Source organism: Hyla sarda, chromosome 8, assembly GCF_029499605.1.
Source record: "Hyla sarda isolate aHylSar1 chromosome 8, aHylSar1.hap1, whole genome shotgun sequence".
In the NCBI taxonomy this organism is placed as follows: Eukaryota; Metazoa; Chordata; class Amphibia; order Anura; family Hylidae; genus Hyla; species Hyla sarda.
The window spans coordinates 197,992,078-198,006,326 of record NC_079196.1 but is presented as its reverse complement, the minus strand read 5'-3'; the positions used below and the strand labels follow the sequence as shown (position 1 = coordinate 198,006,326).

At 43.0% G+C, this 14,249-nt stretch overlaps 1 protein-coding gene across 3 annotated transcripts in view; it reads right to left on the bottom strand.

Annotated features, from left to right (window-relative positions):
• LOC130285093 (kinesin-like protein KIF19) overlaps positions 1-14,249 on the bottom strand; it is an 86,001-nt gene that overhangs the window by 56,362 nt on the left and 15,390 nt on the right. For all 3 annotated transcript variants that reach the window (XM_056536289.1, XM_056536288.1, XM_056536290.1), the window contains 2 exons: positions 11,377-11,513; positions 10,001-10,126 (listed from right to left, as the gene is read on the bottom strand). In XM_056536289.1, coding sequence (XP_056392264.1) covers positions 10,001-10,126; positions 11,377-11,513 — 263 coding nt within the window. The remainder of the gene's footprint in view (positions 1-10,000; positions 10,127-11,376; positions 11,514-14,249) is intronic.

The following is a 14,249-nucleotide window of genomic DNA, read 5'->3' as shown; positions in this document are numbered from 1 at the left end:
CTATCTCACTGTAGGACATATGTATGTATTATGCACTGTGTATCTGGATGTCCATATGATTACTTTGTAACTTTGCTATGTGATTTTTATCACAATTCCCATGTTCCGTTGTTTACTATTAATTGCTATTATGCATTAACTTTTTTTTATAACACTTGAGGTACCATCTGCCCATTTAAGCTCTCTGTTAATGGATACCAATATTAATGGTTTTATATATATATATATATATATATATATATATATATATATATGTGTGTTTTTAATTTAAAGTGAACAATAAAGCATTGATATTTTATTGAATATACTACTATTGTGTGGTAGATTACTTTGTATTATGTATACAATATCATGGGGAAGTCACCCGATCATCAATAGGTCCTAATCACTGCACTATGTTGGGTCCCGCCCCTCGAAACGCGTTGTTGTGATACTACATTTTATTTTTGTTTCTTTGCTTTTTGTATTTGCTTTACTTTTGGCAATAAAAGACTCTTTTCTTTGAACCTTTTCTGTCTAAGTGCTCTCTGATGACACCTGTCTCGGGAACCGCCCAGTTCAGAAGCAAATCCCCATAGCAGACCTCTTCTAAACTGGGCGGTTCCGGAGACACGTGTCATCATAGAGCACTTAGACAGAAAAGAACAACCTTAACTTCAGAAGCTCATAAGTACTGAAAGGATTAAGATTTTTTAATAGAAGTAATTTACAAATCTGTTTACCTTTCTGGAGCAAGTTGATATGTAAAAAAAGTTTTTTTTCCTGGATAACCCTTTAAAGCACAAAAAAGTTTTTTTTTTTTATGGAGATAAAGCCACAGAATAAACAGCCAACGGTATGGCATTATTATATATGGAAACAACTTTTAATCAATGTGGACAGTTATAAATGTTGATTTCATGTAACAGTTGCGCTTATTTATTTTCTTTACAAAATACCAATTTGTGATAGCCTGGTGGGGGTGGAGGGTAGTTGGGGTGTTGCTGTAGTATATGAGGGGTTAAAGGGGTATTCCAGGAAAAAACTTTTTTTATACATATCAACTGGCTCCAGAAAGTTAAACAGATTTGTAAATTACGTCTATTAAAAAATCTAAATCCTTTCATACTTATGAGCTTCTGAAGTTAGGGTTGTTCTTTTCTGTCTAAGTCCCGTCTGATGACACCTGTCTCGGGAAACGCCCAGTTTAGAAGAGGTTTGCTATGGGGATTTACTACTAAACTGGGCGGTTCCCGAGACACGTGTCATCAGAGAGGATTTAGACAGAAAAGAACAACCTTAACTTCAGAAGCTAATAACTATTGGAAGGATTAAGATTTTTTAATAGAAGTAATTTACAAAGGCCGGAAGAAGGACATTCCTACGTCCGAAACAGCCGGCGTAGCCTCTGAGCGCCCCTTACCGTCTCCGTCTATGCCGTGGTGATCCCGGACCTTGGGCCTGCAGCTGTTTACCCGCGGTGAGTGCACGCTACCTCTTTTTTATTGTATTATTGGATACTTCATCTAGTGTGTGCACCCCGCAGGTGCTGCTTTGTAACTTATCGGGTCCAGAGGCTGCCAGTGTACACCAGCGGTATCGTATATCTGCATGTTCAGCTGCACGGTGTGCTCTCTCCTCCTCCAGTGGTTTTAGGTAATTTACAAATCTGTTTAACTTTCTGGAGCCAGTTGATATATAAAAAAAAGTTTTTTCCTGGATAACCCCTTTAATTTAACCCTTGTCACTTGTGACGCCAGGGTAAGGGTTAAAACTCTGTAGTGATGCTGGGCCTATCGCCACCCTTCCCAAGAGCGATTGGTGAGTGTAAAATAAATGGATTGTCCACAGCAGTGCTGAACTCAAAACTTGCAGGAACTTTTTTTTTTAAATTCGTTTTATTAAACAGGAAATAAAGTTAACAAAACAGTAAAACCAAAACATATGGCTCCGCACAAGCCATGTTTACACACGACAAAATTCCCACGCAGGGGAGGCAATGATATATATCGGGATAAAAGCATAGTACAGCGGTCAGGTGCTGTGTAAATAACGTAAGAGTGCTCCGTGACATAGTAAAACCAATGTATCGTATATAGGAGATGGGAATCACTATGGGCACTATCCGCAAGCCACTGCCACTGTCAAAACAAAAAGAGATGGGGGGGGGGTTGGACGGGGGGAGTAAGGAGAACGAGAGAATCAGTTAACGTAGGATTCAACAAAACAAAAAGGAAAAAAAAGTATAAAGGGAAAAGGGGGAATCAGGGAGGGCCAAAGGGGAGAAGGGGAAAGCACTAAAAAGGCAAAATAGAACGAGAAGGGGAAGGAACAGAGGGGGGGATCAGAGGGGGGGTCCCCAGGTAGACAACAATCAACAATTGTCTCGGGGTGGAGTGCGAGGCAGCAGTGCGTCCCTAGATGTATAATAGTCGCGGGCTGTAAACAGAGTAACAGTAGAAGCGCACCACACACCCCACACCTTATCAAACTTTGCTTCGCATTTCCTATGTTTATATACCAAGCGTTCAAATGGTAATACATTGTTTATCAATCTCTTCCACATAGACACATTAGGAGGTCTAGGATCCATCCACCTTAAAGCTATGGCCTTACGGGCCATGAACAGTGATTCTCTTAGCAAAACTCTAGTGAAATAAGGCCAGCTGTCTTCATCAATAATACCAAACAGACAAAACAGGGGTATACGAGGGACAGTTCTACCTAATAATAAGGAGAGAAAGGATGTGACCTCCCTCCAAAAATAACACACATAGGGGCAAGACCACATAAGATGCCAAAAATCTGCCCTGGGAGAGCTACACCTATGGCACTGGTCACTCTGTGTCCTACCCATTCGATGCAGTCTAATCGGTGTGAGATAGCAACTATGAATAATGTAGAGTTGGGTAATCTTATTATTCGCAGCGGGGGACACCAGGGTGTGAGACGATTGGACCTCCCTCCACTGTTCCTCAGTCAAACCAGGGATATGGGATCTCCAGTATGCTTCCGCAGGGAGAGGTGCCCGAGCATGCTTAATTTCAATAATATGAGCGTAAAGAACAGAAACCAACCCCCCAGGACCTTGAGACCTGATAACTCCTATCAGTGGGTAATCAGAGATTTTAGTGGTGGACGGGGGGAATTGAGTCAATAAGGCATGGCGCAACTGCAGGTATCTATAAAAAGCCGTTCTAGGTAGGTCGAATTTCCCCTGTAACTGGGTGAAGGAGGAAAGAATATTATCCGAGTACAGGTGAGACAATTCTCTAATGCCATGGGATTTCCAAAAGGTCGGGTCTAAGTCAGCTGTCAAGTGCGTCAGATATGGGGCATCCCAAAGCGGAAGGTCAGTCGCTACGTCCGTAAAGTCATGAAGCTTCTTGACCGTCGTCCACACCTGGGAGGCCAGGCGATGTAAAGGTAAGAGTCTACCGCTCCCAGAGGAAGGCCTGTCCAACCAGGCCCTTAAATGGGTCTGATGAACATAATGAGCAAGGTGATGTTCCGAGTTGGGTAGTGGCTCCGCCCTGACCCATGAGCGAAGCAGCCTCAATTGTCCAGCTAAGTAGTACGCCTGGAAGTCCGGGAGGGCGTAACCCGCCCGGGCCTTCATGCGTTGCAAGGTTACCAACTTCAATTTAGACCGGGAATTGCCCCAGATAAAAGAAGGTAAAAGCGAGTGAAGGGACTTAAAGAAGGACATGGGTACCGGAGTAGCAGCATGCTCCAGAATGTAGAGACATTTAGGCAAAATGATCATTTTGATCAAGTTTATTCGACCTGGGACGGACAGAGGCAAAGTACCCCAGATCTTAAATTTGTCTTTAATCAAGGAGAGGAGTGGGAGGGCGTTTAATGCAAAGTCAACTTGCAGGAACTTTACTGAAGATTTTCTGTACATGCAGTATCGGTAACAGTCCAGATAACAGAGTCGATATAGACAGCACGGCAGTGACTGACAGTTGCTTAGGACCGGAAAGTTCTCTTAAAATTTGGAGGATTGTATTTGCATAGATCCGCTGGATTTAGGGGTTGGATTAGGTCCAGAGGTCTTGCGGAGATAACGGAGGATTGTAAGAACTATCCGTCTCTAGCGCAGGCCTAGGCCGCAAGGCTTTGGCCTAGTAATTGTCTTGAAAGCTGCGGAGGTCCTACCTCATCCAGAGTCAGCAACCCAAGAGAGCAACAAAATGGCGCAGCTCCCTTATATGGGCAGGGGCTGGCCATTTTGGATTGGTCCATATCAGCTGTCACTCACCGTTACAATGGATTGTGGGTGATCACCTGACTAGAACCACCAAAGGTCCTTTAGCAAACCATAGAGTTCTGTGAACCGGGTCACATGACCCGCAGGTCCTGCGACGCTAAAACAAGTGAGTAACACCATATACATATATTTATATAGATAATATTTACAAATATCAAGTTACTAAGGGGTGACTAGGGGTTAATTAGGGAAGCGAACCCCGACAGTCCTAGGGACTCTAACTTTGGGGACTAATAACTAAGGCACAGTATGAAATACGGTGCCGGGACACCACAAACCCCCTTACTTAAAACAAGTCGACCCCGACCCCTGTCCCCTAAGGTAGAGGGAATAGGACAAGGACAAAATTATAAACAAACACTCTATATACATTCAGAAGACATGTTCTTTTAGCCTGACTAGTATCCTTACTAGATAATTATGAAGCTTACTATACATTAGGAAGCTATCTAGATATTATGAAGCTATCTAGACATTAGTTTCTAGCTCTTTATACATTTTTATAGCTCTCTATACATTTATGAGGCTAACTAGACATTAGTACAGCTCTCTATACCTTTAGTTTCAAGCTGACTAAATATTTTTTAAATCTCACCACATTTACTTTTGTTTTGCCACAATGAGTCACCTGTTAGTACACAGAAGGGTATATTGGCTTGCCTGAGGCTATCAACCAATAAGGTTAGCTACTAGGGTCTTTCGGATACACGCTACTTACCCCTAGAACACAACAGTATAACCTTACCTAGGTTACCTTTAGAAATACGTGTTTTATTTTTAAGCTCGCAAGAGCACCTACTGGCCAGGTAGAGCATCTCACACACGTAATAAAGAGAAGAAAGAAAATGAGTGTACCTAACAGTGGTAGGAATTGGATATCAATAGGCTACCATTCCTAAAGCGTTTGAGTATGAGACATATTTTTATTTTGTGTATGTACTGGAGAAGACTGAGGTAGTACATTTACGTGAGCAATTTAAGGTACTATGTGTGCAAGTACTGCTTAGTAGTTAGTCTTGATATCTTAAGGGTAGTATTATTTGATGAAAGGTGCTAGCGATTGGCGACTGGAATGCTATTCTCGGAGGAGTCGGGAGAGTCACCTATTAAGCAACTACTAAAACACCTTTTTAGTATTTTCATACCTTTGTATGTACATGTATACAAGAATTATTTACGTTTTTTTGTTTTTGGTGTACACGTGCATCTAGCGGACAAGTTTCCATGTACAACCTTTACTTACTTTTTATGTACACAGACACAAAGCTATTTTTTCTGTGTACAAGGACCATATACATTTTTATTATACAGACTTACATATTTATTAACACTCCAACACGGTTCAGGCGCATACACCTGATAAGTGCAATTTTTAGCAAGAAAGTCTCATAAATATAGGGATATATACACAAAACTGGCGTGTAAGGATCTGCAGGCCACCTACACTAGGAGTCTATGTTTCACGGCGGCCACAAATCAACCGGGCACAAAACTTACGAATCTCCTACTGGCTAGGAGTCTCTTGACCTGATGGTCAGGCACAAAGCTTAATGGTTACGTCGCTGAACTTGGAACTGGAACAGTCTTAGCATAGTCCTGCTAAGAGACTTGAGCCGAACGTGTGGAACGTAGTGCACGCGTGCACGGAATCGGGTGATCAGCTGTTATGCTGTTCTCACCAGCGCGTTCCTGGACTAGCTGATCAGCTGACCGGACGGAGAGAGGTGAACGGCGCATGCGCGTGATAGGAAACCGACTACTGCGCAGGTGCAAACCTGGCGGCCGGAAACTCCGAGTTTGCCAACCAATGACGTGGCAAAAGCTTACTGGTTACAGCAAGTGTGGTTGCATCGGAAGTGATGTGGTCGCAATAGGTTATAAAAAGGCCGGGGAATGCCAAAAATCAGTACCTGTTGTCCATCTGACGACACTTGGTCCTCAAGTGAAACGTTAGGGCAGGTGCAGACTGATTTTAGCAAGGCAGGTTGTGGTAAACGGACAAGAGAAAGAGTCTCTGCAAGGCTCAGAGCTAGGACGCTTTATAGTCCAGTGAATGTGAAACCAACACAGAGACATCAGCACCACCTAGTGGGCAATGAGCAAACTGTCACCACAACCTGTCTGATAATTTTAACCCTTACTATTTTGTTGTCCTGATACTATTTTAACTATAAGATTTACAATAAAAGTTACATTTTAGGGGGGGGGGGGGGGTATTCAGTTTAGGGTACCATTCCCCAGAGGTCCCCTCTAATAAGGGTTTTAGTTGTTCACAGTTATTAACCCAAGACCCACCGGGACCATTTTCTTTCTGAGCATAGTCCTGCTAGGCACATTTTCTTGAACTTTGCTACTGGAAAACAAAAGTGGTTAGCAAAGAAAACAATAGACATTACTTTATAGTCCTTCAGAAAATATTCCTCCGAACTCTTCTGTGCCTCTTGTAGACCCCCTAGCCCTTCCAACATCAGGGGTTGGCTGGGAGTTAATGTAACTCTCCCACACCACATTGGTGAGAGTAGAATGGGTAACAGTAGGATTCAAAGTGACCAGGGGTTTACTGGTCGGGATCAAGGTTGGTGCATAAGGTATTAGCCCCACCTCCATGCCAGCAGTGGGCCATAGCACTTTCGTTGGTACCCTGGAAGCAGACAAACTCTCCACGTCGGAAGAGGGCCTTGGTACATACGTTGGTACCCGTGCAGGAGGCAAACTCTCATTGCTCCGAGAGGGTCTAGGTACATTCGTTGGTACCTCTGGAACAGACAAACTCTCATTGCTCCGAGAGGGTCTAGGTACGGTCTTTGGTGCCCGCAATTTGGGCTTACTTTCTTGGTCTTGAGCAGGTCTTCGCACTTTGCTGCACGAAACAGATGACTGATGCTGTAGAGGCTCCTCCTCCTTGAGTACGTTGGTGGAGGCATCAGGAGCAGACCATTTTGCCCTCAGGTTGAAGGGATCCGATTTCCAATCTGTAGATGGAAAGTATTTGAATGGAAGCTGTGTTGGGGCTGTTGGTCTTGTGACCGCAGCAGCCCATTCTCCACGCAAACCCTGGACGGGGGTGTACTCCACTATCTCACCCACCTCCAGAGAGTAGAACTTTTTATGTAGATATGGCCTCTGTACTGCTTGCCGGTTTACGAGGATGGTTTGCCCTGTATGGCAATCTAGGAGTGTCCCATAACCTCTGACCTTGTCAAACTAGGCCACAGTTGCTCTTCGTCGTTCTAGAGGCTCCTCCCCTTCTCAGGGATGATCCCACTTACGGATGTAGAGTGCTTCCATTTCTTTAGTATTCTCCTGATAACAAATTCTTTCCTCAGGAGGCAAATGCACATGTTTAAGGGCGTACAGTTCTCTGTGTTGGGCCTTTAATTTGTCCATCAACTCAGCCAGCTCGGCTTCCTGACGGGCCCTTTCTCTTTGTGCGGTTGGAATTGATGGGAGTGGCTTCCCAGGTATGGGTTGTAGAACCGCGTGCATATACTCGATGAGTCCCGGCTCGTCCCCAAAAATCCACTGGGGCAAATCTGGTGAGCGCGGTCGTGCCCTTGGCAAGTTGGACAGGGGTATTTCTGACTCAGGGCTGGAGGAGGAAGAAAAGGCCGCCTCTGGCGGAGTACTCACTGCAGACTCCTCCGATGGGATTTCGGCCCACGAGCCCCAAGTTCTGTGGTGAAGGGACAATCTCACCGGCGATGCACCTCCAGATGTCCCTGCGCTCTCTGCTGGAGGTGAGTCTGGCCAATCGTCGTCGTCATCATCAGGCAGTGGGGAAGATTGCAGGTCCCTTTTCGTCTAATGACAACTGCTGCAGACGGCAAGTTCTTGGAACAGTTGGGCTGCGACCGCCACAACTTTCCTTTGTTCCGGCTCCATCTTGCTGTTCTCACCACGTGGAACGCTGCTCTCCTCCATTTCTGTACTCTCCGGCTCCCTGTGCAGACTGAAGAGGTCACTATGCAGGGTGTCCTTTAAACTGGGCTTCCCCAAAATGGCGGCCGGCAGGAAGGACGTCATCGGTGCAGCCCAGACTTCTGGTCCTCCCAGAAACGACTCCTCTGTTTCAAAGTTCCCTTTCGGCTGCGATACAGCAACTTGACAGCCATGCCCAGAGGCGGGGCGTGGCGTGGGCTGTTTTCGCGTGCTTCTCCGGCAGCAGGTTAACTCTTCCTGTGCTGACTGGACCAGAGGATCGTAGCATGCATTCATTTCGCATTTTTCACATTCTTGCTGCGAATACATTTTCCCCTCCCCCCTTACTTTTCGCATGGCCCCCTTGAATTGCGCACCACGCGCACCGCTCTTGTACACAGAAATACGGTTTGTGACACATGAATAAAGTCCGTTATATTGGTGGGAGTACAATTTCACTAGTGGCAACAGCAGCAGGCACACACCTGAATCCTGTTCGTCAGACGCCAAAAAGGCTTTGTGATAGCCTGGTGGGGGTGTAGGGTAGTTGGGGTGTTGCTGTAGTATAGGAGGGGTTAATTTAGCCCTTGTCACTCGTGACACCAGGGTAAGGGTTAAAACTCTGTAGTGATGCTGGGTCTATCGCCACCCTTCCCAAGAGCGATTGGTGAGTGTAAAATAAATGGATTGTCTACAGTAGTGCTGAACTTAAAACTTGCAGGAACTTTACTGAAGATTTTCTGTACATGCAGTAACGGTAACAGTCCAGATAACAGAGTCGATATAGACAGCACAGCAGTGACTGACAGTTGCTTAGGACCGGAAAGTTCTCTTAAAATTTGGAGGACTGTATTTGCATAGATCCGCTGGATTTAGGGGTTGGATTAGGTCCAGATATCTTGCGGAGATGGCGGGGGATTGTGAGAACTATCCGTCTCTAGCGCAGGCCTAGGCCGCAAGGCTTTGGCCTAGTAATTGTCTTGAAAGCTGCGGAGGTCCTACCTGTCCAAAGTCTGCAACCCAAGAGAGGGACAAAATGGCGCAGCTCCCTTATATGGGCAGGGACTGGCCGTTTTGAATTTGTCCATATCAGCTGTCACTCACCGTTACAATGGATCTTGGGTGATCACCTGACTAGAACCACCAAAGGTCCTTTATCAAACCTTAGAGTTCTGTGAACCGGGTCACATGACCCGCACGTCCTGCGACGCTAAAACAAGTGAGTAACACCATATACATATATTTATATAGATAATATTTACAAATATCAAGTTACTAAGGGGTGACTAGGGGTTAATTAGGGAAGCGAACCCCGACAGTCCTAGGGACTCTAACTTTGGGGACTAATAACTAAGGCACAGAATGAAATATGGTGCCGGAACACCACAAATTCTTTAGGCAGTGTTTCAGTTGCCTCCAGCTGTTGCAAAACTACAACTCACAGCATGCCCGGACAGCCTTTGGCTGTCCGGGCATGCTGGGAGTTGTAGTTTTGCAATAGTCGAAGGCACCCTGGAGTCGCACCATCTCATCTATCTACTTGATGCACACACAGTTCTCATTGGATCTCCAAATCAGAGAAGACATTTGTTCCATATTCCCACACGCCTTGTCCAACTCGATGCATTTCCATGAATGAAGAGACAATCCCAGATACTAGATATTTTTTTAAGCTGCATTTATATAACATTCATACTTTACATCACAATTTTTACCATGCAAGAATACTTGAACTATAGCTTTAGTTTCACGCCTTCTGTTAGCGGTTTCTAATCAGACAGCGCCATCTGGTGGAGATGTCTAAACACTACATGTTTTTACAGTATTTACCTCTTCGGCACTGTGAGTGAAGAATTCCGTAATCCTAGCAATCTGTACATTTCCTTTAGAGTCATCTCTAAGCTCCAAAAAGCCAGAAGAAGGGTTTAACAGGTCACGGATTAATTCGTTGTAGATCTGCAAGTGTAAAGAAACGGCATCAATCACAATAGCCCATGCATAGTCTATAGTCTACGTTGCAGAGAAAAGGAAAACATTTTATGCCCTAATATGAAAAGCAAATGAAACCCTTAAAAAGCTGAGGAAGGAGGAGTTTTGTGGACATGTGCTTGTGGCCATATTGGTATTTTTAGTTCCGGCAGAGCAAGCAGAGAGAAAGAGAGAGAGAGAGAGGGCACAGAGGGACAGCCTGTGAGGAGTCCTGGTTCAAAGCGTGCTGCAGCAGCTCAGAGGAATCTGCCAGCAGGTTAATCAAGATTCAGCGCTGGAAGCAAAAAAAAAAAGCCTCTTTGAGCCTTCAAGATAACTAAAGCTGGACTGACCTGATTTACAGCCTGTGTAAGCAAAAGCATGAAACTCTTCTGCGTCCCATAACAGGGCACCCTGAACTTACATTATCGATTTAAAGACCTCAAGTAACACTGGAGCAGGATTTGCATAGACCCTATCTATTCCATGTGCACCAACTGAAGACACCCATTGGCTGCTAGGGCAAAGATTAGGGTGGGCCGCAGGTGTGCTTGTGCGTGGGTGAGAGAGACCTATATACACAATTCATTTGTCTGATTTTGTGCTATACTATATCTTACTGTTTGTTCCTCTATGCAATACAAAGTGAACTTCAAGTTAGCTTTGTGTTAATTCGCTTCAAGGGGTACTACGGCGAAAAACATCCTATACCCTATCCGAAGGATAGGGTATAAGATGCCTGATTGAGGGGACCCCTGCCACTGGGGACCCCCACGATCTCCAGTGCATCACCCCGGTCATTCCCACATGGATCAAACTCCGCTCCATGCCGGATGACTGGCGACTCCACCCTCCACGGCCCCTCTATTCATGTCTATGGGTGTAGGCATGACAGCTACATACTAGCCGCCACGCCCCCTCCCATAGACATGAATGGAGGGGGCGTGGCGTGACATCACGAACACGGAAGCTCTAAGCTTCCGTGTTAAGGATGCCGCCGCTCCCAGCAGCTGGACCCCCGCAATCAGACATCTTATGCCCTATCCCTTGGATAGGGGATAAGATGTCTTTTTGCTGGAGTACCCCTTTAATCATTCAGAAATATTCCTAATGGAACCCCACAGTATTCTAATGCAGAACTAAGCTGAACTAAGTGCAGGGTTTTCCAAACAGTGTGTCTCCAGCTGTTGCAAATCTACAACTCCCAGCATGCCCGGACAGCCAACGGCACGTTATACCTCCAGGTAGGACATGGATACAGAGTAATCTGTACTGTCACTGATCTCCTCGATAGTCCTGAAGAGATCACTCAGAGTTCTGTAGAATATTCCAGGCTCGCCATCCATTCCCAGCATAGTATATGTCTTACCTGTGCCTAAAAGAAGGGATATTACATAAATAATTAGAACAGTAAGTAACACTATAGGAATACTACCTAAAAAGCAGTCAGTGACAGTGACACAATTCAAAGGCAGGGATGGATTCTCATGCAGTTTATTGTCGAAAAATAAAATTCTGCCGTATTCACATTGGCACAAAACAAAGTGAATCTGTCCAGCAGTAAATAAACACCTAAAGTGGCCCTTACAATACTAGTGGCTTACTACCGGGCGCTCAACAAAGCCAACTTTGAAGGTGTTACCTCACACCAATGGCACTTGTCACAAAGTCAGCCTCCCGGAGTATAAATCATAACTGAGGGTCAGGTTCCTATTAGCCTTACTGGCAGACTATACTTCAGCTAGTTTTAGCTAACTGTCTTCAGCACCTGTGCTGATCTGGACTAATCTGAAAACCTGGAGGGGCTCAATAAGGGGAAGAAAGGCCTCACTGCTAATCCATAAAAATCCAGGCCCGAAAATAGGACATACTAAAAGTCCCTTAGCAAGCTAAATTTTGCTAGAGTTTTAACTCTTTCCAAAATGTCACCCATAATCCCTGGATGATAAATGCACCTCCTGAAACCTGGTGGCTACATATGACAGGTACTTTGGGGGGGAAACAGCGATCCCCAACCACCATTTCAGTCACTGTCCCAAAAAAACATATGTTACATGTATAGAAGCATGTCTTTATATAAACTAGTCCTGGCCGCCTTTCACAAGTCTAGTGTTTAGGTGAACTAAGATAAATAAAAGGTGTCAAGATCATGTGGTAGATAGATATGAGATAGATAGATAGATATGAGATAGATAGATATGAGATAGATAGATAAATAAATATGAGATAGATAGATAGATAGATAGATAGATAGATAGATATGAGATAGATAGATAGATAGATATGAGATAGATAGATAGATATGAGATAGATAGATAGATAGATAGATAGATATGAGATAGATAGATAAATAAATATGAGATAGATAGATAGATATGAGATAGATAGATGATAGATAGATAGATGATAGATAGATATGAGATAGATAGAATTAGCTATAAGATGGATAGATAGATGTGAGATAGATGATAGATAGATAGATATGAGATAGATAGATAGATAGATGATAGATAGATATGAGATAGATAGATAGATATGAGATAGACAGATAGATATGATATAGATAGATATGAGATAGATAGATAGATAGATAGATTATATAGATAGATATGAGATAGATAGATGATAGATAGATGATTGATAGATAGATAGATATGAGATAGATAGAATTAGATATGAGATAGATAGATATGAGATTGATAGATAGATATGAGATAAATAGATATGAGATAGATAGATATGTGATAGATAGATATGATATAGATAGATATGAGATAGATATGAGAGAGATAGATAGATATGAGAGAGATAGATAGATAGATATGAGAGATAGATATGAGATAGATAGATATTAGATAGATAGATAGATAGATAGATATGAGATAGATAGATATGAGATAGATTATGAGATATATATATATATATATATGAGATAGATAGATATGAGATAGATATGAGATAGATAGATAAATAGATATGAGATAGATAAATGTGATATAGATAGATAGATAGATATGAGATAGATAGATATGAGATAGATAGATATGTAGAGAAAACATCCGCAGCACTCCAAGTAGAAAATAAAGGTGATTTATTCTCCCATAGTGATATCACTATTGGAGAATAAATCACCTTTATTTTCTACTTGGAGTGCTGCGGATGTTTTCTCTACATATACCAGGCTGACAGACCGTGACCAGGGCTGTACCGTCAGCACCCGAATACACTTTTTGCAAAATACAGGGTAGTGCTGCTTAGCCAACTTCTAGATAGATAGATATGAGATAGATAGATAGATAGATAGATATGGGATGATAGATAGATATGAGATAGATAGTGATAGATAGATATGAGATAGATAGATATGAGATAGATAGATATGAGATAGATATGAGATAGATAGATATGAGATAGATAGATAGATAGATAGATATGAGATAGATAGATAGATATGAGATAGATAGATATATGAATACTTGTCCATCACGCCAATACGACTTATTTCAGTTGGACCTTGATTTGCAAAAATTCTTTAGGAACATCCGCTTCAAAGCATTCTTTGACACACATACATTTCAAAAGAAACAGTCTGACCCATGTTCCATTAACCCCTTAAGGACTCAGGGTTTTTCAGTTTTTGCACTTTCATTTTTTCCTCCTTACCTTTTAAAAATCATAACCCTTTCAATTTTCCACCTAAAAATCCATATTATGGCTTATTTTTTGCATCGCCAATTCTACTTTGCAGTGACATTAGTCATTTTACCCAAAAATGCATGGCGAAACGGGAAAAAAAATCATTGTGCGACAAAATCGAAGAAAAAACGCAATTTTGTAACTTTTGGGGGCTTCCGTTTCTACGCAGTGCATATTTCGGTAAAAATTACACCTGATCATTATTCTGTAGGTCCATACGGTTAAAATGATACCCTACTTATATAGGTTTGATTTTGTCGCACTTCTGGAAAAAATCATAACTACATGCAGGAAAATTTATACGTTTAAAAATGTCATCTTCTGACCCCTATAACTTTTTTATTTTTCCACGTACAGGGCGGTATGAGGACTCATTTTTTGCGCCGTCATCTGAAGTTTTTATCGGTATGATTTT